The 26,498-nt window shown below is 36.0% G+C and overlaps 1 protein-coding gene across 3 annotated transcripts in view; it reads left to right on the forward strand.

Annotated features, from left to right (window-relative positions):
• usp6nl (USP6 N-terminal like) overlaps window positions 1-26,498 on the forward strand; it is a 55,964-nt gene that overhangs the window by 3,664 nt on the left and 25,802 nt on the right. Inside the window, exon 2 of one of the 3 annotated variants that reach the window (XM_026230751.1) lies at window positions 9,411-9,496. In XM_026230751.1, coding sequence (XP_026086536.1) covers window positions 9,493-9,496 — 4 coding nt within the window. In that variant the 5' untranslated portion in view covers window positions 9,411-9,492. Of the gene's footprint in view, window positions 1-9,410; window positions 9,497-15,475; window positions 17,259-19,059; window positions 20,694-26,498 lie in introns of those variants that run through there. The other 2 variants (XM_026230736.1, XM_026230744.1) reach the window with 2 other exon arrangements.

A 26,498-nucleotide genomic window follows, 5' to 3' on the forward strand; every position in this document is an offset into this window, starting at 1 on the left:
TTCATATATTCTAGATTCATTGCACACCAACTAACACACCAACCAACTATTTCAGGTATTTTATTATTTTAATACTGATGATTTTGGCATACAGCTCATGAAAACCCAAAATTCCTATCTCAAAAAATTAGCATATCATGAAAAGGTTCTCTAAACGAGCTATTAACCTAATCATCTGAATCAACTAATTAACTCTAAACACCTGCAAAAGATTCCTGAGGCTTTTAAAAACTCCCAGCCTGGTTCATTACTCAAAACCGCAATCATGGGTAAGACTGCCGACCTGACTGCTGTCCAGAAGGCCATCATTGACACCCTCAAGCGAGAGGGTAAGACACAGAAAGAAATTTCTGAACGAATAGGCTGTTCCCACAGTGCTGTATCAAGGCACCTCAGTGGGAAGTCTGTGGGAAGGAAAAAGTGTGGCAAAAAACGCTTCACAACGAGAAGAGGTGACCGGACCCCGAGGAAGATTGTGGAGATGGACCGATTCCAGACCTTGGGGGACCTGCGGAAGCAGTGGACTGAGTCTGGAGTAGAAACATCAGAGCCACCGTGCACAGGCGTGTGCAGGAAATGGGCTACAGAGAAGCAGCACTGGACTGTTGATCAGTGGTCCAAAGTACTTTTTTCGGATGAAAGCTAATTTTGCATGTCATTTGGAAATCAAGGTGCCAGAGTCTGGAGGAAGACTGGGGAGAAGGAAATGCCAAAATGCCTGAAGTCCAGTATCAAGTACCCACAGTAAGTGATGGTGTTGGTCCACTGTGTTTTATCAAGGGCAGGGTCAATGCAGCTAGTTATCAGGAGATTTTGGAGCACTTCATGCTTCCATCTGCTGAAAAGCTTTATGGAGATGAAGATTTCGTTTTTCAGCACGACCTGGCACCTGCTCACACTGGTAAATGGTTTACTGACCATGGTATTACTGTGCTCAATTGGCCTGCCAACTCTCCTGACCTGAACCCCATAGAGAATCTGTGGGATATTGTGAAGAGAAAGTTGAGAGACGCAAGACCCAACACTCTGGATGAGCTTAAGGCCGCTATCGAAGCATCCTGGGTCTCCATAACACCTCAGCAGTGCCACAGGCTGATTGCCTCCATGCCATGCCGCATTGAAGCAGTCATTTCTGCAAAACCATTCCCGACCAAGTATTGAGTGCATAACTGAACATAATTATTTGAAGGTTGACTTTTTTGTATTAAAAACACTTTTCTTTTATTGGTCAGATGAAATAAGCTAATTTTTTGAGATAGGAATTTATGGTTTTCATGAGCTGTATGCCAAAATCATCAGTATTAAAACAATAAAAGACCTGAAATATTTCAGTTGGTGTGCAATGAATCTAAAATATATGAAAGTTTAATTTTTATCATTACATTATGGAAAATAATGAACTTTATCACAATATGCTAATTTTTGGAGAAGGACCTGTATTTGTGGGTCTTGGGATATCTCAAATCCAATGTGACTCCTGAAAGATGGCAGCAGGCTCTGCTGAGATTCCCAAGATTACATCGCTGACTGCCCCATTATTGTTTCGAAGGATGTAGATTTTTATGACCTCCTCTGCCAACTCTGCTTGTACGAAGACGGGTAGATCAGCTGAACCCTACAGGCAAATTTTAAAGATAACTGGTTAGAGCTAACATTCAAAACTGAATGTTACAAGAAAGTTACAAATACACAAAACAAGTAGCACCTGAAGAAGCAAACATTCTGTTGGACCATATGATAGGTAAAATCTCAAACAAAGTTTACTAGGGGGAGGAGTTGCAAAAATTAACAGCATTCTTCTTAACAAGAGGACAGGTTAATTTTCTACATAGGGACATTTATTTTTTAACAATAAACCTAGAAGAAAAACGAAAAGAGACCAACTGCGAGCTTCTATGCTGTAAATCAATGCTATAGGCTTTTATTGAGGTCTGCATTATTTCAACCAATTTCTTTATAAACATGTTTAATATTTAAGTAAAATGACTAATGGTTTTGAAACAAAAAAGCTTGTTTAATTGCACTACTTGAAAAAAATATGCATTGCATTAACCCTCACACTCAACCCTTAACCCTCTAAATAATTCTGTGGCTTAGTAAATATTACAGTAATATTTAACTTTATTAACTTAATAAAATCTCTGAATATAGTTTACTTGATTATACAAAAGATAGCTTTCCTGTAGCTCAAACAGTAGAGCGTCGGCGCTAGCAAAAATTGATTAAATTGTAAATGTGTACCTTGAAATGCAATGTAAGTTACTTTGGATAAAAGTGTCTGCCAAATGCATAAATGTAAACATATTAACGGACTAAAAATACAACAGTTTATTTTATCTAAAATGTACAGTTATATTTTATTTTTTCCACTAAAACAATTTAGTATTAGACTAACAAATTGTTTATTTATAATACACATAATATATTTGTGAAATTTCTATCAATTTATTTAAGGATGGAAAATTAAACTGATCTGTTTCAGGGAACAAAAATATTACAAATAATTTCAAATCAAAATGAATATATTTAAACACACTCTTAAGAAATTTAGGAAGTTTACTCAATTAAAACAACGTACCCCTCCCCCAGCCTCCGCTGTCCTTCAATACCCACCAGGTCTGGATTTGTTACATTAAAAAGCTTACGGTTTTCAAACTTTTGACCGATATTGTATGTGATCTAGGTTTCAGTGCACTAGAATGATTTTACAATGGAGCAGGCCTTAAACTGTCCGACTCCCTATAGTGGGAGCTGATTAAAACGCACCAGTCTATGTTATGTCCACGCCATTTTAAATACTTTTGCATGGCGTATTTGTAGTGGTGATTTAAGAGCTCATACTTGAGTTCGTGTAGTAATTATGATGTTTTACAACAACGTGACAGCTTTTTACAAGAAAGAATGTTGTCATTTGAAAGTTCATAAATGATGTGTTCCCTTTTGACAAGCCACTGACCCCAAAGGGGAACCTGTACAAAATCGTTTTCCATTGGGCATGTATAGTTATAGTTGCTGGACCACGGTACACTTATCGTTAGACTTTCAAATGGCGGTTGAAATAAACGGTGATCCAAATAGTACGAACGTTAACCCACTCCAAAAAAAAAAAAAAAACCTAACATACATATGGCTGCCCCACTAACTAACTTCGAAAACTACACTGTTATGTACACGTACACACGGTCAATGTTTAATCAACTTTTGAAAACATTGCAAATATACATAGTTATAAAAGGACTACGTTACTTACAGGAAATTCGAGTAACGTTAATGCTGTTCACGTCGTTGCTGAGAAAAGCAGTCCTTCAGTGACAGGTGCCTCTTGTTTGAGCCGCGAAACTTGTTAAACTTCTTAAGATAACGCAAAATACAAACACAATTGTTAGGAAATCCTTAATAATTAACTTCTGAATTAAACATCACAAACATAATTAGTATTAGCTGGCTAAATTACATAACGTACCACAATATGAGAGGAGTGCGGGTCTTGCCGTTGCTGAGGAAAGCCGTCCTTCAGGTGACTTCGATTAAGCTACGAAACTTGTTGAATATGACGTAAAATACAAAGACAATTGTTAGAAAATGCTTAATAATTATTAACTTTTTAATAAAGTGTTACAAACGTAAGTAGGATTAGCTGACTAACGTTACTTACCAGGAGTTGTGAGGAGTATGGCTAGTCGACGTCGCTGGCTCGCTGCTGAGGAAAGCAGATTTTTTTTTTTTCCTGCGGAGCTGCACACGTGATCACTTTAGCCGCGAAATTTACTCAATTTATTTAAACTGTCATTTATTAAGCTGGAACTTTATTTAGGAAAATTGGTTGGAAATACTTAATAATTTTAGTTTCTAAAACAGATCAGTACAAGTAAATAATTATCAAATATTTCTATTAGAATTCACCAGAAATATTGAAGGTATATTAAAAATATAATTAGTTAGTTAAATACTTATTTATTTTCATTACATAAACTTAAATAATATATGTAAATTTTAGAGAAATTATTTGTTGGATTTTTAATTATTCTTTTTAATCTGACCCACTCAAAATATCACTTAAATGATTTCAAAAGATTTTATTAAGTTAATATAGCTCTTTATTTTTGTGAAATTTACTAAGCCACTGAATTATTTTTTACAGTGCACTGAAGCTTTCATTAGTCTCCTAACTGCTGTCAGTAAAGTAAGAGGGAATGTAATAGCTGAAACACACAGATGTATGATGGATGGCTTCAGCTACAGAGGTAGAGGGGAGCTGATGAGGAACTCCACTGGTTTAGCCCACAGATAAGGATAGATCACTTCCTGTGTGTGGGGGAGGATGTGCCATGGCAACAAACTGGAGCAAAGCTTTCGTAGCTGGTGCATTAGACAGTTCTCTGGTGGGCACTGGTGTAGGAAGCAGTTATTACTTGTGTGAAACACTTCCCCCAAAGCCAGAAACACAGACATTGCCATTGTTGTCTTGTTACTTGCCATTTTGGGTGAGTGATATAGCTAACAACATCTCTGTGTTTTCTGCTTTTTTGTTATTTATTTATTTGTTTGCAATAAACAGTTTGTTGTTGTTGTTGTTGCTTTGCTTTTCTCTGTGTATTTTGTTTTGCATGGTTCTGTTTTATTTCGCTTTGTTGTGTTTTTTATTTTTTTGTATGGTTCTGTTCTGTTTTGTTTAGCTTTGCTCTGCGTTTAGATTTGTATGGTTCTGTTTTATTTAGTTTTGCTTTTTTGCAGCCGGTCACAATAACTCATCTTGCATTGTTGCTTCAACACTTGTTGACATGTAACAGTAATTTTGATTGGTCTGAGTTTCTTAAGGCAGGTAAGTGAGCCTGACATAGTAAATTTTATTCATTAGCATTAAGGGTCCTAAATCAATTATACATATGCTTACCAACAAACCAAGGTTTATAAACGATGCTTTAACATGCTCTTTCAAAAAGAAAAAAAAAATATATAAAAAAGAAAAATTTAAAAAAGAAATATAGTTTTTTGTGAAAAATTTCATTTTAGGTAGAAATGGTTGGTTAAGCTAAAATGGGACCATATTTTCAGCTAAAATGGGGCTACACACACACACACACTCACACTTTTACACAGAAATTGAGAGTAAAAATAGGTTTATAGGCCGAAATATGTATGCACATAAAAACAAGTCTTAAAAAAAATAGAAATAGACTACCAGTCAAAAGTTTTTGAACAGTGAGATTTAAAAAAATTAAAATGTTGAAATATTTTTGCTATTTAAAATAACTAATTTCTATTTTAATGTATTTTAAAATGTAATTTATTCCTGTGATCAAATCTACAATCTCAGCATAATCAATTACATGATTCTTTAGCAATCATTCTAATATTCAGATTTGCTGTTCACAAAACTTTTTTTTTTTTTTTAATTTAGGAGTCTTTGATGAATGGAAAGATTCAAAGATCAGCATTTATATGAAATAAAAAGGTTTTGTAAAATTAGACACTATACCAATCAAAAGTTTGGAGTCTATATTAAATAGTAAAGATATTTCAAAATGTATTGTTTTGCTATGACATACTAAAGGCAATAGCACAATAAAAACAATGCCAGTTTACTGTTAAAAATAAAATGATTCCAGCAGATATTAGCTGTGTTGTTCTCTTTATATTGACCCATTTTAACTGAAGAGCTGGTCCATTTTAACTGAATGTTGTGCCGTAGCTCAAGAAAGTGCCTGCCGATAATCAAACTCTCATAATTTCAAAATAGTTAAACTTTTTGATATTTAAAAAATATAGAGATATTAAAGAGACCCATGCTAATGTATACAAATATCATTAGATCTCATGCATAGCTTATTTGATGGTATTATAAGTCATTTACCAAAAACGTGGCCCATTTTAACTGTCATCACCCTAATTCAGCAGTGGTTTTCATTTTTGATTTTTACTTTATTTACTTAAAATGGAATCTTGTAATCTTAATATTAGAGATTAATATGGAATTTTAATACACGCATTCACACAAATGTCTATTGGCATGAGCTTTAGGAAATGCAATGGGCAACTAAAAAAGTATATTAAAACCAAATGATATTCTCAACTAAATAATAACAGACTTGAATAACAAATGCTCAATATATAGCACAAAGACTGCGAAAGAAGAAAAGAATAGAGGCCGCTTGCATAAAGACCAGCACTGAAGGTCTTCACATTCCTGAGCTGCTGCCCTGGCGCTGAGGGGCGGCTGGTGCCGGTACTGATGCCCACTGGCACAGAGAACCGGTCTGGTGCATAACGAGGCGCTCAGCCCACACACACAAATATGCACACATATTCAGATCTTAAAAATGAATGTACTAGGTTAGGTTCACTTTTCTGTGGTTGTTACTCTTTGTGTCGTGCTATTGACAGCACAGAACATGTGAACATATGGCTGCAGTAATCCCAGCATTAAGACCAGAGTTCTCCCTCTCCCTGTCTCTTGCTCAACTGGCTGGTGTTTTCACTGGCATTTTGACTTCCATATGATCTGTAAAATCTCAATAATGAACATTCTACAACTTTTTTTTTTTTTCCTTTTTCATTTTACATGCAATGGAAACAGATAAGTGACCAGACTAACCAAACTAAAAGAAGGAGAAGAAAGAACAAGAAGTAGAAGAAAGAATGGTGCAACTTCTACTCAGTATTACAAAACAGTAATTTTGTGTGAAGAAACACAGGGAAATTTATTCCTCTGTTCACGTAAAAATGTTCTTCCCACTTGGGTTAATAGAAGTCCAAAGCTATGCAACACGTTCATATAGCTTTCATATAGTTTTGAGAAACTTATACATTTTGTAACACTACAAATTAAATCTATCTATCTATCTATCTATCTATCTATCTATCTATCTATCTATCTATCTATCTATCTATCTATCTATCTATCTATCTATTAACATTAATTAATAAATATCATAATATATCAACATGATTATTAAGTGTACAAATATGGTTAAGTTGCCATGTAATTTTAGTTACTTCATACCGAGTTTGCACTATACATGACTTTCAAATATTTATAGTGTAATAAAATGCATTAAATAGTGTACAAGAAATTAACTGTGGTTATTATTGTAGAGTCGACTAAAACTAAAACCGCAGAAATAAAAACTATTGGCATATAAAAAAAATAATAAAAAAAACACTAAAATTTTCAAATTAAACTTAAAATGGAAAATATCAAAATAAAAGCTAATTAAAAAGAATCACTTAAAAATTTAAAATTAAATTAAAAATGTAAAAATAAAAGCTGATTCAAAATAATCACTAAAACTGTCAAATTAAATCAAATTTTAAAATAAAAGCTAATTCAAAATAATCACTAAAGCTTTAAAATTAAACTTAAAATTGAAAATGTAAAAATAAAAGCTTATTCAAAATATTAATAAAAACTATCATCAGTTCTAAAATAAGACTGGTATGCTTTTTTTGTCATTTCTGGTCAGTTTACTTTTATTGGGTGGTAAAGACTGAGGCTTGGAAAAATGTTGGGCTAAGTAAATAATGACTTTATTATTCGTATTATTCTTTATGACTTCATGTTTTGATGAGCTATTCCTTTAACTCAAAGTTTGCTCATCCCACAAGCATGCGATGGGAGATCTTGTTCCCATTCCAGGTCGGCTCTTATCATTTCCTGTCACCTCCACCCGGTCTGCATCATCTTATTACAGTGATTACCTCCTCTCGCTGCTGTCCCATTACTATCATCCATCCACACACACACATAATGAAACTGATCATTACTCTACTATGGTGAATGGTGACGGCAGGAGGCAGGGGTGGTGTGTAAGTGAGAGGGGTTATTAGTCATCCTAAATGAAGGAGTGAGACGGATAAAATAAGAAAAGGCAGGAAGGGTGGGAGTTGCATGACAGCGAGCCTGATACTACAGCCCTGATATCATCACTGTGTGTGTGTGTCTGTGTTTGTTTTTGTATTTGGTGCAGGGTTAGAAAATAAGCTTTCATGGGGTCTTATGTAATAGACCACTTTTTAAAAAGCTTTTAAGCTGCTGTTTATTTTTCCCTCCTATCCCAGCTTAATGAATATGCTGAAACTTTTATAACCAATCAGATTACTTTTGCCAGGTGGATGATTAAATTGGTGGAAAGTCCCATAGAGTTACACTTAAGGAGGCATTTGAGCCATATCTACATACTGCAGAAATTTAGAAGATACATTTCCATTGGTTTGCTAATAGCCCCCAGTAGACACACGCATATGTATTTGTGTGTAAAATCCTTCTGAAACATGTTCGTAGTTCAAGTTTATATGTGTACTTTATTTTATTTATGTTCAAATTATCAGAAATAACTCCAGATAGAGTCACATGTATTACAGTAATGAGAATCAATGGTATGATGAACAAAATTAAATGTATTCACAACAGCAGCAAACTACTACTACTACTATTAATAATTCAAAAAGACATCTGATCTATGGTTCTTAAATAGACTTTATGCTATTTTTTTTTTATTCAAACAATAATTGTATGTATGTTATATTATGTATAGTGTTTTTCACAATACACATTGTTTTAAAGCAGCATTACAAAAAATCATGATGTTTATATTATATTGCCAATATAAGAACTGGGCAAAATGATAGTTTACATTCTGTGACGATATAAGCATGGATATACAAGTAACCTTGAAAAGCTTTTAATCAAGTTAATCCAAATTTAGTCTTAAATATTTCTTGTCTATTTAAAATAATAATAATAATAATAATAATAATGTTTTCACCATTAGAGTAGCCAAAGATTAGCAACAACCAGGTAAACAGATACATGTAATAGTTGTAATGTCTAGTTATAATTTTGTTTTGCTGTGTAATGAAGGGAAAAGGAAAACGGTTTTGTTCAATGTATAACAATTTGGTGTTTTGACAAACCTAATCATTGTTTGATGATTCACTGTCATGATTAAATGATGCATATCAGGCTTTACGTTGTTGGTCATAGATAAGAGAAAAACACTTGCTAGCATATGATGGCAATGCCATCCATACATTTCTAAGTACTTAATAAGTCTCAAGTGCCCAAATATTTGAATAGTATTTATGTTATAAGTTTGTGTGACACAGCGATAACATCTACTCACAGACTTGTAAATGACATTCATATGAAAACTGAAACCTGTTTAGTGACTGGTCTTTTTTTATGGATTATCTTCATGATTCGGCTTACAATTCCTGGATCACATCTGATTTGGATGTAGGAATGTTATCTTTGCTCTCTTTGGGAGTAAGATAGCACTGCTTTGGAATGCTGTGGTTTTCTACAGGATCATCGATTCTAGTAGCTGTTTCTCCAGCAATTGCTTGTCATTTTTACATGAGCATTCACAATAACTTTTGTGTTTTGTTTGTGTGCTATTTGTTGGATATAGGTCATGAGTGCCTTGAGGAGAACAGCTGTTGAGAAGAACCTCACCTGGACCACACAGCCCTACCGACTCCCAGCATCCCAGTATGAGTGAGTACATATATATCATAAGCATAAGATTCTCTGAACAGAGACTTACCTTGTGTCGAATAGTCAAGTACTCAGCAGTGATAAATGTGATAAATTAAAAACTGAATTTGCATTTATTAATGGCAGAGGCTATTTGCACTACTGCCATTTATACTACTTAATGCAAATAATGGCAATTATCTGCACTTCAGTGTTGTAGTACAGTATAAAACAATATGCAATAATAACATATTGAGTGTAAATTACTATTTTATTTTTTTTTTCATTTCCTTTATTTTATATATATATATATATATATATATATATATATATATATATATATATATATATATATATATATATATAATGCCTTTATGATGTGAAATAAGATTTGAAAAGGGAGGGGGAAAATGGCAAATATATAATGGTATTTCATAAATATATATGGTATATAATCAGAAAATTGGTTGCCTGAGGCAAATAGAAATATAAGATATTATACAGAATTATAAAATTGTGCACCTGTGGCAAATATTTTTTTGATTCTAAATATAATTTGTGAGAGGTTGACTCCTGCATTTTGAAATTGACAAAATGAAATAGAATTATAAAATTGGTAATTTTATACCATTTAACTTGGTACAGTGTGTCAAAATAGAGATCAATAGGAGTAGTTTTGCTTCTCTTCTTCACTCATTGTTTAAATGGTTATATTCCGATGAGCTAATAATTATTTTCATGTTATGGCCAATCACCAATAAATGGTCAATTTTATGATTCTAAACCATTTTGTCCAAATTAAAATCCAAATGTAAAATATTTAAAGTAAAATATGTTTTTAACATGATAACTGGATGACACCGGCTAATGCTAATCAAAACTTGGTATAGTGAGTTCATGTTACAAGAATGTAGCATGCTGCATTTATTGTGGCATTTTGCACAATATTACTTAAGCAATATTCTGTGTATTCTGTTCTATGATAAATAAGCACAAGCTAGTGTACCATTCTGTATACAGACAGAGATCAGAAATGAGAGCAGAGGTTTCCGGCTGTGACAGTAAGTAAATGTGATGAGACGTCATAGCATGAAGGCTTTATTTGTAGATACATTGCTCTACAAATCTGTTTTGAAATCAGCTTGAGCTTGATGAGATCTAGTTAAAGAACGTCCCCGATTCACATCAGATCAACTCCGATCCTTCAGTAAGTTCCTGTAAGAACAGGGTTTTATGAGAGTCTGACATGTAATCTCACAGATGGTGTGTTTTAGAGGGCCGGAGTGTATTTAAGTGTGTGCAGTTGCTGTGGCGACTATGGGGCGATTGGATTGGTCAGCTGCCATGTCGGGGGGACGGCTGAGTTGAGAGATTTAACTGGATTACACAGTGTGTCCCCTGTGGAGTCCACACCAAACCAGTAAACAACACTAATGGTGCTACATACTCTCTAGCCAGCTGGACTTTTTCTTTTTCAGTAAAGCAAGCGATAGTGATCTGACGGCTCATTGACCCTTACTTGATTACACTTTGACAGCATGTTACTAAACCTACAGAGGAAGACAAACTCAAATAGTATATGATGAGCACTTCTCTTGCATGCTTAAATTAAGAATGAAAATTGTGTCATTAATTACACGCCCTCACGTCGTTCTAAACCTTAAGACATTTGTTCATCTTTGAAACACAAATGAAGATATTTTAATAAATGTTTCCTGTCCCTCTCCTGAAATTCCACTAAAACTTTGATGCTTCCAAAAATTTGTAAAGATGTAGTGCATGAATAGAGCATATCAAATATGCTAAACAGCAGATGAAATGGAGTCTGTTCATATAATCCAGTCAAGACTTTTGGTGGAATCAGTGGAGTGATAGATACAGTATCTTCCGAGGGGAGTAATTGATGACAAGGTTAAATAGACTGCATTAATGCGCAGAATATTGGAAGAAAATCCTAAATATTGAATGGGAGGTTTTATATGAATGCATCACTGTGGGGAACTGACTATCATCAGAACAGTTTGCATGGAGCTTTCTTTTCATCCTGCCTCTGTATAATACATTTGAAGTAATGTTAGTGTTTAATTAGGGCTTTACTGCTTTGTTTACAGCGGTAACCAAGGAAATGCTGTATTTTTGGCTGTTCCATAAGCGCCATCTGGTAGCTGCGAGTGAATTTGCATTTTCATTCGGCTAGTCTTTCCTTAAGCATCATTTCTTTTTCATCTTTGATATCCAGTTGTGCTATTGTTTGTAATTTGTTGATTTGTTCTTATTTTTTAACTTGTCTTCAATAACGTATGGACTTTATATTGGTTAGGCTAGTAGTCTTTGCTATTCTGATTATTTTGGATGGCTATTGGAATTTGTCTTGGATTATTCGTTCTTTAGTTTTTCTAAAATGGACACTCAAAATATCCTGTTCAGTTTACTATTAAATTGCAACTATGGCAAACAATGTGAGCCATTAGTCAGAGCTGTGTCCTAGCTGACTGCTGCTAATGTAGTGACCAATTCCTGGACTGTCCATGTGATTTGTTTCTTTGTTTGAACCACCAACTGCTATATTTAACGCTGGCAAAAAGTTCTGCATTTAATAATGGAGGTGCACTAGACAGTCACACAATGAGTTTAGTTGCGCAGTACAGAAAAGGTCAAAACAAATGAGATCCAGACTCGATTAGATTTCTCAGAGTGCCATCGTCCGTTGGTAATTTGCTCTGTAAACAAAACCCAAAAACGATAATTGTGTTCCACTAGACAAATAAGAACTTACAGGTGTGAAATGACACAATTCTTTGTTGGGTGAACTACACTTAAAAAGCGATTCTTAAACTTTTCACCAAAAGCTCTACATGTTTTGGGAATCAAGCCTTTAAGGTGGATATGTGTATTCTTTAAAGCTAGTTACACACCCCACTTCCTACACCTCTCCACATTTTTCTTCTGTTCGTTCGTCTAGTGCTTTACACCTCACGGTCTCACTTCTTTCATCTTCAGCATCAATCAGGACAGAAATAGAGAAATCACACAAAGGCCAGTGACGGTAAAGGCACTTGAAATAGCCAGACAAACCACACAGGAGAAATGTGCGTGTGTGTGCGTGTCTATTTCCTCAGCCACTTTTGAGGATGTGGTGTAGACAATATAACCCAGGGAACGCAAACTGCAGCCTGTTTACTAGCTTCCCTTTTTCTTCTGATCTAATTTCAGCTGCTGATTTTGAGTAGCGTATTGGTGGTACTGACAATTTTTTTTGAACTTGCTTGTGAGATGTTTTGGTATTGAGGGAGAGAGTGTGTGTGTGTTTGTCGGTGTGTTTGTGTGTGTCTTTTGAGTGAATTACCCTCATTACCCCCTGCTCGTACCCCAGTGAGTGGCAGCACTAATGAGAGAAATGACTCATCCAGGATGGACTGAAACCAGACCCTGAAACGAGGAGAAAGATGCTGTTTCATTTTCCCCCTCAGCACGATCATGTTTCTTAATATATAAAAGATTTGGTCACAATTTATGATTGATGTGAATGATAATGCACTGTGACACAGAGCGGCTTTACCAGCTGCTGACAGAAGATTGGTTTTATGGATCAGATGGCCACAAATGCATGTAGAATGCTAAGAGAAAATGGAGCATTTATTATAAATTCAGAATATGATGATAATTATGTTGTGCGTTTTTAACATCCAACTAATTAGCGTTTGTTCAGCATCAGATTAACATTGAATTATGAATCTCTGACAGAAGCATAATGATGTTTTCTTACTTGTTGACATTAATAGAAAAGCTAGGAGTAAGTAGTTGCTTACTGGTCCAAATTGAAAGAGCTCCAAATATCTTGGATGTGAGTATGACTCGTATTCCTGCTTCATTGTAAGACTGTGGGATCTTTGCCAGTTTTATTTTATGCCAAGTGAAAAATTATTCAGATTGCTCAAAGTAAAAACACAACTCGCAAGGTTCAAGGTGTTTTTCACTCATAGTGAAAAAGTCAAATATGAGTTACTCACTGAAATTTTACACTAAAGGTTTGGGGTTTGTTCAGATATGTATTTAATAGTAATAATTGAATAGATTAATTTAATTGATTATTATTGTACTTTTGGGGGGGAGGGGGTATGAATGAATGAATGAATGAATGAATGAATTAATTAATTAATTAATTAATTAATTAATTAATTAATTAATACACACACCAAGATGCCCATGTTGAGCATGTGGGTGTGTTTGAACAGCTAACTAGATGGATGATCATAGGAAGGAAGTCACTCAGGAATGTGATTACATTTCATGGTAAACAGTTGAACATGAGGAAATGGATCCTGTGCCCTTTTGCTGTGTGTACACACACATAGCTCTAACATAGACAAGGGAAATAGTTGTTGTTGTTTTTTAAAGGTAGGATAAGACCGTCACATAATTTAGAATATAAAACCTAGCTCTTCTGGTGGAATCTTCTGAAAGTTAGGCAGCTTAAGTGTGATTTGTGTCTTTTTAAGGAAATCCCAAATTGCACTGTAGTTTTTATGAGCTTTGAGTTTTGTTGTGTTGTTGATCAAGTTTTAAGAAATTTCTTACTTTACTGCTCATGTTTGTTTCAAGGGTGTGCATGTGTGACTCAGTGCATACACATTAACTCATAGGTGCATGATAGTGAAATGACAGTTGCTCACTCACTTGTAAATTCCTCTTTACATGGCCACTTCCCCAGATGCTTTAATGGACATTTACTATATATATATATATATATATATATATATATATATATATATATATATATATATATATATATATATATGTATGTATGTATATATAGTTTTTTTTTTCTTTGGTTCTTCAAAATAGCATCTTTTGTGTTGAGTATAAGCAAGAAACCTATACAGGTTTGAATGACATGAGGGAGAGTAAATGATGATTAAAAAGTATATTTTTTTCAACTATTCCTTGAATACTGATTGTTATAGACAGTCACCCTATAATCAGTGCAAAACTGCCAACTGTCACCCTATAATCAGTGGCAATAAATAAATTCATAATTTCAGTGGAACAATAGCAATTAAACAACCATTTCATTGCATGTGAAACATAACACTGAGGATGGGAAAGTGGCAAACAGGATATGACTGTTTTCTGAATCCACTATACACCATCTCTCTCAATGGCATTTGTCCAGTGAAAGATAGTGAATAAAAGAGGGGAAATTCATGCTGGGCATTTTGAGAGGTGCATTATGATCTGTCTTCATCACATACACTCTGGTCGCAGTGCGGAGCTGTGGGATGTTACTGTGCCTCTGCATATCAGAATCAAATGAATCCACGCTTCTTCATGCATTATTAAAGCTTAGCTGAGCCATGCGCTTTCACTTCATTCAGCTTCTACAAATCCAGTACTATTATCACATCAGCATAACACTCCATCATGCTTGTTACTTCTGACATGCTTAGGGTCTGGACTGCAAGCCATACTTGTTGATTTCAGATCAGTTCTGCTCTGTCTACACAGATCAGTTTTTCAGACCCAACCAGAGATCGCCTAGTTAAAAGAGGTGCAAGACTCCTTAAGGACAAGATGTAGACCAATACCAGGCCCTCTAAGAGCCAAACCAATAACATATCCCTTAAATCATTGCTCAACCCCAAAATGAACATTTTGTCATGAATGACTTACCCCCATTTTTTTCCAAACCCATAAAAGCTTTGTTTGTCTTTGGAACACAATTAAATATATTTTGAATGAAAACTGGGAGGGTTGTGACTGTCCCATTAACTGCCAAATAAATTACACTGTCAAAGTTCATAAAAAGTATGAGAGACTTCATCAGAATAGTCCATCTGCCATCAGTGGTTTAACCGTAACGTTATGAAGTGACAAGAATACTTTTTGTACGCAAAGAAAACAAAAATAATGACTTTGACAGCGTAATTTACTTGGCAGTTAATGGGACAGTCGCACTTCTCCCGATTCTCATCCAAAATATCTTAAATTGTGTTCCGAAGATGAATAAAGCTTTTTCTGGTTTGGAACTACATGGGGGTAAGTGATTAATGTTCCAGTTAGTTATCCAGTTATCCAGTTAGTTATCCTCTTAGCCCCATAGCACAACAGATCCCATGAGATTGAGCCCAATCGCATACCAAAACCTGTACTAGAGCCCATATGACTCAGACAGATTCAAGACCATTTACACCCATACAGCACAGCACCGTTAAAATCCATACATATTCCAGACCCCATAAAACTCATTACCAAACCAATACCACAGCCTCCAAGAATCAGACAGAATCCGGAACCTCTTACATCCAGACATACAGACCCCCCCTTAGTTCCAAGCCAACTCCAGCCCCCCCTAAGACCCATACCTAAACCAATATCAAGACTCTAACCAGTACTATTGGGAAGTTGTGGCTTAGTGGTTAAAGAGTATGACTCCTGACCCTAAGGTTGTGGGTTTGAGTCTCGGGCCGGCAATAACACGACTTCGGTGCCCTTGAGCAAGGCACCGAACCCCAAACTGCTCACCGGGAGCCGCAGCATAAACGGCAGCCCACTGCTCCGGGTGTGTGTCCATGGTGTGTGTATGTGTTCACAGCTGTGTGTGGGCACTTTGGATGGGTTAAATGCAGAGCACAAATTCTGAGTATGGGTCACCATATATGGCTTTCACTTTCATTTACTAGACCCCTCAAGGTCCATATATAGACCAATCCCAGACCAATTAGAGACTCCTTAAGACCCAAATCAATTTATGATCTCTCAAGACCCTGATATAGACCAAAGTTTAAACTCTTCGGAGGCCCAGAAACATAGACAACAGCCTAACCACAGCCTTGTCTACAACCCAACCCAATACTGGTCTTGAGTCTTAAAAATTCCCACCAGTAAATGCTAGGAGTAAACCGTAAACTACCTTGCCTGAAAGGTTAATCAAAGACCCTGGTCCAAACCAAGACACTATTTTTATACCAATTCCAAGACAGTGTTTTTGTGATTCTATGTTTCATAACCAAGACCCCAAGAGCAAGATTCTGGCCAGAAAGTTGTCAGCTACTAAAGATAGATGGACAAAGACATATTCTTGGGTTAGAAAGTCTTTAAGTCTAACCCATTAATTTCACACAAGGCCATAGTGACAGAGATCCACAGATTGACTTGTCTCTGTGTTTGTTGTTTGCTCATCAATCTGACTGTAAAATGTTGTAATTGACGCTCTTTGTAGGGGAACAGAATATTTTAAGGCATCAAGATCAATACCAACAAATTACCAGAGTACGAAAAAATTACCAGAGTACCAAAGTATATGTCTGTCTTCATCCCTGAGCGGTTCTGAACAAGATTTCAGAGTTCTGAACTGCATAGCTTAGTAACTATAACGGACATTCCAGGAACATTGTAAAAGTATTATTTACTGGTTGCAATAATGTTGCACTGCAGTTTGGTTAGCACAGGCTTGTGCAGTACTCTTATCTACAGTCCCCCGATAGCTGTGGTTAAATCCTGTCACATGGATCTCATGGTTTAAACATGGTTCACTAGTGTTATTTTGTGGTGAGCAGTGGTGATGTAATGCTGATGTAATGTTGTCAGGCTGTTTTGTGTTTTTGACGCTTTCAGCACATTCCAGGGAGGTAGAGGGTAATTAGATCCAAATGAGGCCATTATGTAGAGATTGATTACATCGTAAGTTACATGTGCTGCTGGATGTCTGAACAAGACTCATACACACTGCTGCAGCAAGCCATGATAACACACTGTCCTTCAGCAAGACCGGGCACTGTGAAATGTAAGGTAGATGAATAGCATGCTTGGAGGTGTGTGTGTGTGTGTGTGTGATCATTTAGGCATGCATGAGTATTTGTGATTTAACTCTGGGGTTTGGCATATGATTATACCAGCGCTTTGCAGGTTTGTTGTGTTTGCGTATGTGTGTTGTGTTAAGACTTAAATTACTAAAGAATCACATCAGCAGCATTTACCTGACTCCAAATCTGTTTCAAATGTCTGTTTAATGTCTCTGTATTACAGGTTGTTGGCGTGCTGTACAAAAATGACTCTTGTGAGAACTATTAGAAACAATGATAAATGGTCACATTTATGAGCACAGTTAGGCCTGTTGTAATTATGTGATGGCAATCAAAAAATGATAATCCAAATAAGTTTATTACTATTATTATTATTATTTGTTTGTGTTATATAAAAATGTATATATATATATAACTCTCCCTTCGACCTTTTCTCAGATGATTTATGTTTGTGCATTGTGAATGCAATATACTACATCTGTCTGTCTGCATATCTCGGTCTGTTTGTATGCTTGTCTCTATCTATCTCTTCGTCCGTCTGTCCGTCCGTCTGTCCATACTTGATGATGTTGTGTTCAAATGCCTTGAAGACTCAAATGCAGAATTTTTTTTAAGCATCAAAAATACATTTTGGTCCAAAAATCAACGACCGGATCTTCTTGAACCAGTTCACCAAATCGAACTGTATCGTTTGAAACGGTTCGCGTCTCCAATAAGCATTAATCCACAAATGACTTAAGCCGAGTTCAGACTGCACGATTTTCAAAGTAGTCGGGTCACTGTTCTGTTCACACTGCATGACTATATTGGCCAGCATTCAGGCACTGCTGTGTTCACACTGCATGATGGATCGGCGACAGAAGGTTTCACACTGCATGACTTTACAATAGAAAGAATCGCTGACAACTCTGCCTGGCACGCAAACTACTTTTTACAAACACAACCCAACAAATGCAAGATGTGACAAGGAAACAAGTTCTCACGTGAGACTGGGATTATTATTAAAAATGGTAGCCCGCATGAAGCTTGCAGTAAGAATTGCCTGTGCACTGATTTGCAGCGAAAACAAGAAAAAGAAAAGAAGATTATGGAGGAGGAAATGGTTGGGGGGGGGACAAGGATTGTGTGTTCTTATATCATGCTTGCTGATATTGTGGTCTATAACCCCTCCCTGAACTCCCCGCTGCTCTGTATCTTCCTCTCTCATTGGCTGTCGTTCATCACCTATGTAGTTTTCAGTCAGAACACTTTTCACAAAGCATGATTTTGAATCGCCGACAGGTCCAGATATTTAGCATGCCAAATATCACATGGGTATCGCGACTTGTCGGAGATTCTCTCAGATTGCATCTTTGCTCATTCACACTGCGTGATTGAGCACTGATTTGCCTGTGATTTCGGGCATTTGTCGGCGAGCCAAAAACTGGTCTAAAATCGTGCAGTCTGAACGCGGCTTTAAGCTGTTAACTTTTTTAATGTGGCTGACACTCCCTCTGAGTTCAAACAAACCAATATCCCGGAGTAATTCATGTACTCAAACAGTACACTGACTGAACTGCTGTGAAGAGAGAACTGAAGATGAACACCGAGCCGAGCCAGATAACGAACCAACGATTGACTCATTCTCGAGACAAGAACCGTTTCTGTCGGACGCGTCCGATTCGAAAACCGAGGAGCTGATGATACTGCGCATGTGTGATTCAGTGTGAAGCAGACTGACACACAGAGCGTCTGAACCGAACTGATTCTTTCTTTCTGATTCTGAACTGATTCTGTGCTAATGTTATGAGCATGGGTAAACCGAGCGCTTGAATCAAGAGCAATCATTGCCAATGATGTCATTACGTCGAGCGCAAAAGAACTGGTGTACCGTTTTCTTCTACCGTTTTTTTTAATCGAACTGTCAGGAAGAACCGGTCCACGGAAAAGAATCAAACTTCCCATCACTACTGGTGATCTGAAAACTGATGCAATCATTTAGTTTCCAATCTAAAATGTATCCTAGATTAAAAGATTCCACAGTTACAGTGCCATCTGTATGATATTCTGAATATAAGACCAGTATTTGCATATTCACATGAAATCCTAAAACAGGAGGAACAGAAGAGAGAAATGATGTGAGAGAACGAAAAAAAGAGGGAGAGAGAGTTGAGGGGAGCGGCTGTTGTAACAGATGCTCTCTAATTTAAAGCTGGAACGTGTGTCAGTGGTGAGTGGGGCTGTGAAGAATAAACGAGAGAGAGAGAGAGAAGAATAGAGTAGAGCTGTGTTATACAGCTTGCCCTAGCTGTATTGATTTGGATGCCAGAGACTGTGATAGAGAGAGAGAGGGAGAGAGAGAAGTGTAGCCACTTTTTCAGATGGTCTCTCCTACCTGAAACACAAACATACTGCGGTTACAGGAAAGAGAACTGGACAGTGTCTGTCTGCAAAAAAAGAGTGAAATAAACAAGAGAAGAACTGCAGATGCCCAACTCTGCTTGGAAGAAGACCGTGGGAAAGGCAGAGGCAAGCAGCAAGAAATGATGTGAGGAATAAAAAAGACAGATGCGGACCCTCGTGTTTGGACTGGTGGGACCTGGATTGCAAGAAAGCAAATTCTGCAGGATTCATTTCTGATTTTAACCCACAACACTGCTTCTGATCGGATTTGTGTAGCGGTTTATGAAGTACAGGAGAAGACAGAAACTGTGTTTTAGATGCTGAATAATATATCATGTGATTTTATTTATGTGCTATGGATTAGTGGTGTGTTTCGATTGGACTTGCGGACTGAAGCTGCCTTTGGATTCATTTTGGACACCAAATGAAAGGTAGAAACTTGGAAACTAATGGAAAAGACAAGAGACTAACATCAGGGAAGGGATAAGGGGTGGAGACAGCTTGTGACAAAATGAATGGAAGAATTTTCTACTTACAGTATGGTGGCTGTAGAAATGGAAATCCCACTTTTCTATTTGAAGAACCAGTCATCTTTTTTTTAAAGTCATCGGCTGCTTATTTACTCTTGAACATGCATTAGCTGGACCAGCCTGAAAAATGCATTTGGGCCAAAGACTTATTTGATGTTGTTATATTTTATAATTTTAACAAAAATGTACATAAATAGTGTTTCAAGATGATAGGAGACTTAATGTTCAAAGGATTTACCAAGATGGCCACCAATTAAACCAGAGTGACAGTCGCACTCAAGACTATTTTGTTTCTAAATTCAGTCTAGTAATGATATTTTCAGTCGTTTTTGTGTGTGGGAGGCAAGAATGAAGCTCTTTACGCTTTGTTCTGCACTGACCCCACCCCCCATCACACCTTCTCGTTTACGCCTTGGCCCCGCCCCCTTCTGATCATGCAAGTGCTGCAGATTGTTAAGGAGCTGGTGTCGCCCTCTCGCCGCCGCGCCAGTAGCCGATTTGCAGGTGTGTATGTGAAACTGTACATAAGAGTGTACATTTGTATGTGTTTGGAGTAACTGATTCTGACAAGATTTTGAAAAGCTTGCCGTAATTTTAGTGGTTTTGCTTTAGTATATTTGAAAAAGTTGTGTATGTCTGTGAGGTTAAGAGGACAAAGTCAAGGACAAAGTAAAGACTCATCTATATATAAAAGCCACTTTGTTCTTTTAAAATATACTCACCAACATGTTGTTCGTGACTTGCATTAATTTCTTTCTTTCTTTGGAACACAACATTTGCTGTTCTTTAAAAAAACAAAACAAAAACATTGTTCGCCAAGGCATATATTTTAGTCCATATTTGTCTTATTATTATAATTTTTTTTTATAAAATAAGAATTGCACAATACATTTTTCGGTTTGGCTGAAAGGGGTCTGAAGTGGGGCAGTTTTTTAGAATATGATTTACTAATTTGTTCCATCATTTTACTAAATTGTGCTACAATTTTCAAATTTGTGCCTTCGTTTTAAGTAATTTATGCACTCAATATAATAATTTGTTCCCTTGTTTTTTGAATTGTGCACACAAAATAACAACTTGTGCTCTTATTTTAAGGAAATCGTCAGTACAAAATAATAATTTGTTCTACCTCCTGTCCAGAATAAAATGATTTCATGCAACTAAGCAAAGATTTTGAGAATGTTTCTATAACACATTGCCAACTCAAAATAATACCCAATTAAAGTGTCTCTCTCCAAAGCATAGCAGCAACTGGAAGTAGAACAAATTATTATAAGTAAAAGGTTTACTTAAACCGAGAAAACGAATTAGGAAATTGTGTGAACAATTAACTTTTTTTCCCCCTGCATGTCATGTGTGGGACTGCACGTCTTAGTGTTTACCATTCTATTATAAGTTATAGAAAGGCAAATTCTATAATACTTTTCTAATATACAGTAGAGAATCTTTGAATTTGAATCTTGAAACCTTCTCTAAAATGCTCTGAAGTGTGCATGCGTAGATTGCAGAAAAGCATGTATTCTGTATTACAGTCCACCTGGGTGACTAGGGGTTATGCGCATTAGACTGTATCTGTTAAATTGGTTTCATTGCTTCCGGTTCAAGAGTTTTGCATATGCTTCATTAAATGTGAAGCTGTTTTACTCAAGATGCCTTAAAATTAGATACGAAGATATCATTCAGAAATTGGCCAACAAGAATAGATTTCTGTTCACGCCATTGTTCATTGGCCAAAATTCACGTCATTATTTGTTGAAAATCTTCCCCTGCCACAGTTTTCAAAAGAGCAACATTCACATTATTCAAAATTTGTTTTTTATCCTATTGTGTTCTATGAAAGACAGAAGGTCGAATGAGTTTGGAACAACATGATAATTTAACTGATGACAGATTTTCTACTGAATGTATTAATTTAAGACATGGACTGCACCTTCCAATCTGTGCATGTTTATTTAAGTATGTACAGTTGCTTCACAATGGAGCATCCACTCTTGTGAAACAGCGACCTTGAATCAACTAAACAGAAGTCTGATTTGCATTGTTCTGTCTTCAATTTCAACCCTTGATTTAGCAATCCACGCAAGTTCCCTTCAACCTGTGCTTATATAGCTCATGCTTACATACTCATGTTTGCTTTAGGGGTTTATTAAGAAAGTATGATGTGATATCTCCAGGTAAGTGTGAAATGAGCTCATTTCAGTTTTTTCGTGTGGGTGTGTGTGTGTGTGTATTTGTGTTTTATTTAAAAGCTATTTGACATTTTTATATTGTTGTTCACTTCCTCTACCAACTTCTCCATTTATTAGCCTTCCTTTGTGTTTGTGTTTGTGTGTGTGCGCGTGTGTATGATTGTGTGTGCGTGTGTGTCTGTGTATGTGAGTTGTAGAACAGGCACCTTTTGTAGACCACTGGATTCAAAGTTAAAGTTCCTGGTTGATAATGTCGGCTTATATTTATTGTTGCATTTGCGAACTCATTTCCTATAATTTTTTACTAGCTTCCTGGCAGTTGGAGTCTGTGTCCCTTTCACGCTGTTAAATCTTGTATCCTACACTCAAGAGGATTTATGTATAAATGCCATAGAAGAAGCATTTTTTGGCTCCCCAAAGAACCTGTTTGTAAACACCTCTTAAAATACCAATTGTATTCTAGTGTGAAGAACATTTTAATAGTCTGAAGAACCTTTTCCTGCTTTTTCAGTAAAATTACCAATAATCCCTTGCAAAAGAAAAGAAGTTGGTAATGGTTCTCTTTTGACTTTTTCAGATTTCAGAAATAATGAATTTTAGGGTTAAACATTTAGACTGATATTTATGCTAACATGTATAGCCAATAATATGCCATGGCTGTTCGTAAGTGGAAGGGGCTGATTCTGTCATCTGATTGGTTAATCGAGCCAAGTGTTTAGTCTCAGGTCAGTGGTGTAACATGAGAAAATGTAGGAGTAAATAATTAATCCACTGCTCTTCTCATCCTTTTCTATTTCTGGTTCTGTTCGTTCATTTCTGTTCTGACTTAATCTGTAATAGTCTGCCGCCTTTTTTCTTGTCCTCCCACACTGCATTATTACTACAAGGAAAACTCAATCAGTTATTTAAATATGGGAACAGAGCCAAAAGCTAAAACATGTTGTCATCTCAAAGGCAGATTGTTCAAAGGAAACGTTCATGAGGTTTTCAAATCTATTTTGATGTGGCGTTTTTTAGGAGAACTAAACATAGACAAATTAGACAATCGTTGACAGCATAGAGCCATAAGAAGAATGTGGATGGTGTCTCATTTTTGATATTGAAGAAATGTTTGAGCTCATTTTGACATCGCTTGACTGCACACTTAAGTATCTTGACACATTTTGAGACATATCGGAAGTATCGGACACATGTTAAGATTTACCTAAGAAGTTTACATTTCAAACACTAAGACATGTAATAAATGATCTGTGTGTGTGAATAGCTCTTGTTTGTTAGTCAGTCTGGTATGTAGTGTGTGGGTCTGAAGCATGACGTGTCTCTGAAGTAAACAAACAGCTGTATTGTCAGGACGCATCTCGTTGCCTCCTATCCCCCTTGCTGTCATCGTTGCCCACCATTCCTCTTTCTTTACTCCATTTCTTTCTCTTTTCTCCATCGTGTCTTATTTGATTCGGAGCGATAAGAAACTGGATTTCTTTAGTTTAGCTGCTGAAAGTTGACTTTTATCATGGCGAGTAAAGAAAACTGATATCGTGTTGGTGTGTGTGTTCGTCACACTCATGCATGCCAAAAATCTGAATTGCGACACAGATCATGAAGAAATTGAGCCTGGTAAGATCAGATGACATCATTCATCTCTCTCTTTTTAAACTGTATAGATCTATCATTACATTTCATTATGATGTCAGTTTTTAGTTTTACCTACTGCTATTTTGACCGATTTGTTACAGAAGTCTGTACTTTTCCACTTTAATAGGTTATTGGTTTATAGATGTTGGATTACCTGATGAATGTTGCAACTTTAAACATGAATATTTAAAGGGTTCACCCCAAAATAAAAATTCTGTCGTTAATTACTTACCCTCATGTCACTCCAAACCCTTATGATCATCAGAGCACAAATTCGAATATTTTTGATGGAATCTGAGAGCTCTCTGACCCTCCCATCGACATCAATGCAGTAAGTTCCCAGGTCCATAAACATAGTAAGAACATCGGCTAAGGAGCTTGGTAAAACAGTCCATGTGATATCAGTGCCTCAACTTCAGTTTTGCAAAGCTACGATAATAGGCTACTTTTTGTGCACAAAAAAAAAAAAAGAATTATGAACAAAGGTCTTACAATAGTGGAACAACATGAGGACGAGTAATTGATGACAAAATTTTCATTTGGGGATGAACTAACCCAATAATAAAATATTACTTTTCAATATGTTGGAGTAACTTAATGTTTAATGTCAAATCAGAAATAGGATCTAGAAATTTGTGATTGGACACAATCTTGATCTCTAGTTTATATTTACTCCTTATAGCTGTTCTTTTTATCTGTTTATTAAAAATAAGAGCAAAAAGCTGTACTGAGTCTGTTCAAATATATGTCATGAAAGATGCAGACTGTGGTGGGTTCTTATTTTTTTTCACACCATCTTTATTCCTCAGTATCTACATGTGAAAGCAGTGTGCCACGGTAGAATCATAGCAGCAATAACCACATGAGATTGATCTGTCAAAAATTCGATTTGTTTTTCAACCATGTGCTCCCTTGGTCTCTGCTCCATCCTTTCATTAAGGATAAAATAAGGATGAAATGATGTATGAGTCAAGAGGAGAGAACAACAGGCGGGAAATTAGCGTGTCACCAATCAGGCCTGACGTTACAATTACTCACTTGCACTTGCAGAGCTCAGTTTGACTGAGAAAAAGTGTAATGAATCTCTGAATGCTAATATCTTCAGCACAAACTCATAGTGTGCGTTTATTGCACAATAGTAAAAAAAAATAAAAAATAAAATATATAATATTTGTGGCAAAAACAGCATGTACTTTAACTGCATACTAGGCATTTACTTTGTCATGGTTGAAAAACTAAACAATATTCCTCCAGTGTACTTTGAATGAATCACATGTAATGTTAAGTTTGCTTGGCCTCCCATAAATATTCAGTTTGCATTTAATATATTACATATTTTGTTTTTAAATAAATAATAAACTTAATATAATTAATAATTAATTAATAAGTGATTTCATAAATTGTCATATTAATAGACACAATGTTTAAATTAATTGTGTATTGTAACTTTTAACTCAGTACAATGCTTTTTACTTTCATTAAAAATGCTTTAAACACTTAATAAATTAAATTATACTGTTAATACATAATCTACATAAATTGTTGATAACAAATTAATTTGTTTGAGTTGTAATTATTACTGGCATAGTATTTTATTCTTTAGATGGCTTTTAAAAAACAGTGTATTATAATGTTTAGTCAAAAAAAACCTATACTAGTTATAGTTATAACTATATATGCATTAAACATGATTTTATGTTTTTTACAAACAAAGGAACAAGCTAAAATTATATAAAAGAACATTGCTTTTAGAGCTCTGATTTATACTGTTCATCTTTTCCATCGTGGGCTGAACTTGACGTGCAGAAGCTATGATTTGAATGATGGCTTGCTGTTTGTGGCTTGAAGCCGCCCATGTACAAGTGTGTGAGTGAGCTGTAATGACAGACGCTCAGCAGGGTTGTGTGTGTTAGGAAAGTCATAAAGATCCAGACCATTCATTGATATCACACCACTGAAAATACCACTCTGAGGAAGTTCTGGGTATTTTCACACTTAAAAGAGGGGGAGAGATTGAGAGAGGCAGAAGAACATTCTGCAGGAACTGGGGAGGGAGTTTTATAAGAGGGAAAAATTTGAAAAAATTTCCCAAAGTGTTGATAAAAATAGCCAGGGAATGTCTGCCTGACTGACTTCCTTTTAGAGCTGTATGATTCTTGGTTGAATGGTGTCAGACATTGTCTCGTGTGTGTGAGAGAGAGACAATGCTGGATGGCTCTTGAATCTTAGTGGAATCATCTGAGAAGGCAAAGACGCTGTAGTGAAAGAATGAACAGAAGTGCATGTGTTACTCTTACTGCACACTAGAGAGGTGTGTGTGTGTGTCTGTGTTTTATTTTGGCTGTGTCCTCACTAACCACTGTACTGCTCACATTACACAACATTCTTTATCGTCATTTTTCTTGTCATCTTTAGGAGTACACTTTGATAAACATGTTTAAGTGATTAATGTAGTGCATTCTTAATGGCCACATCTGTACACAGAAAA

This window comes from Carassius auratus, chromosome 4 (assembly GCF_003368295.1).
Source record: "Carassius auratus strain Wakin chromosome 4, ASM336829v1, whole genome shotgun sequence".
Classification (NCBI taxonomy): Eukaryota; Metazoa; Chordata; class Actinopteri; order Cypriniformes; family Cyprinidae; genus Carassius; species Carassius auratus.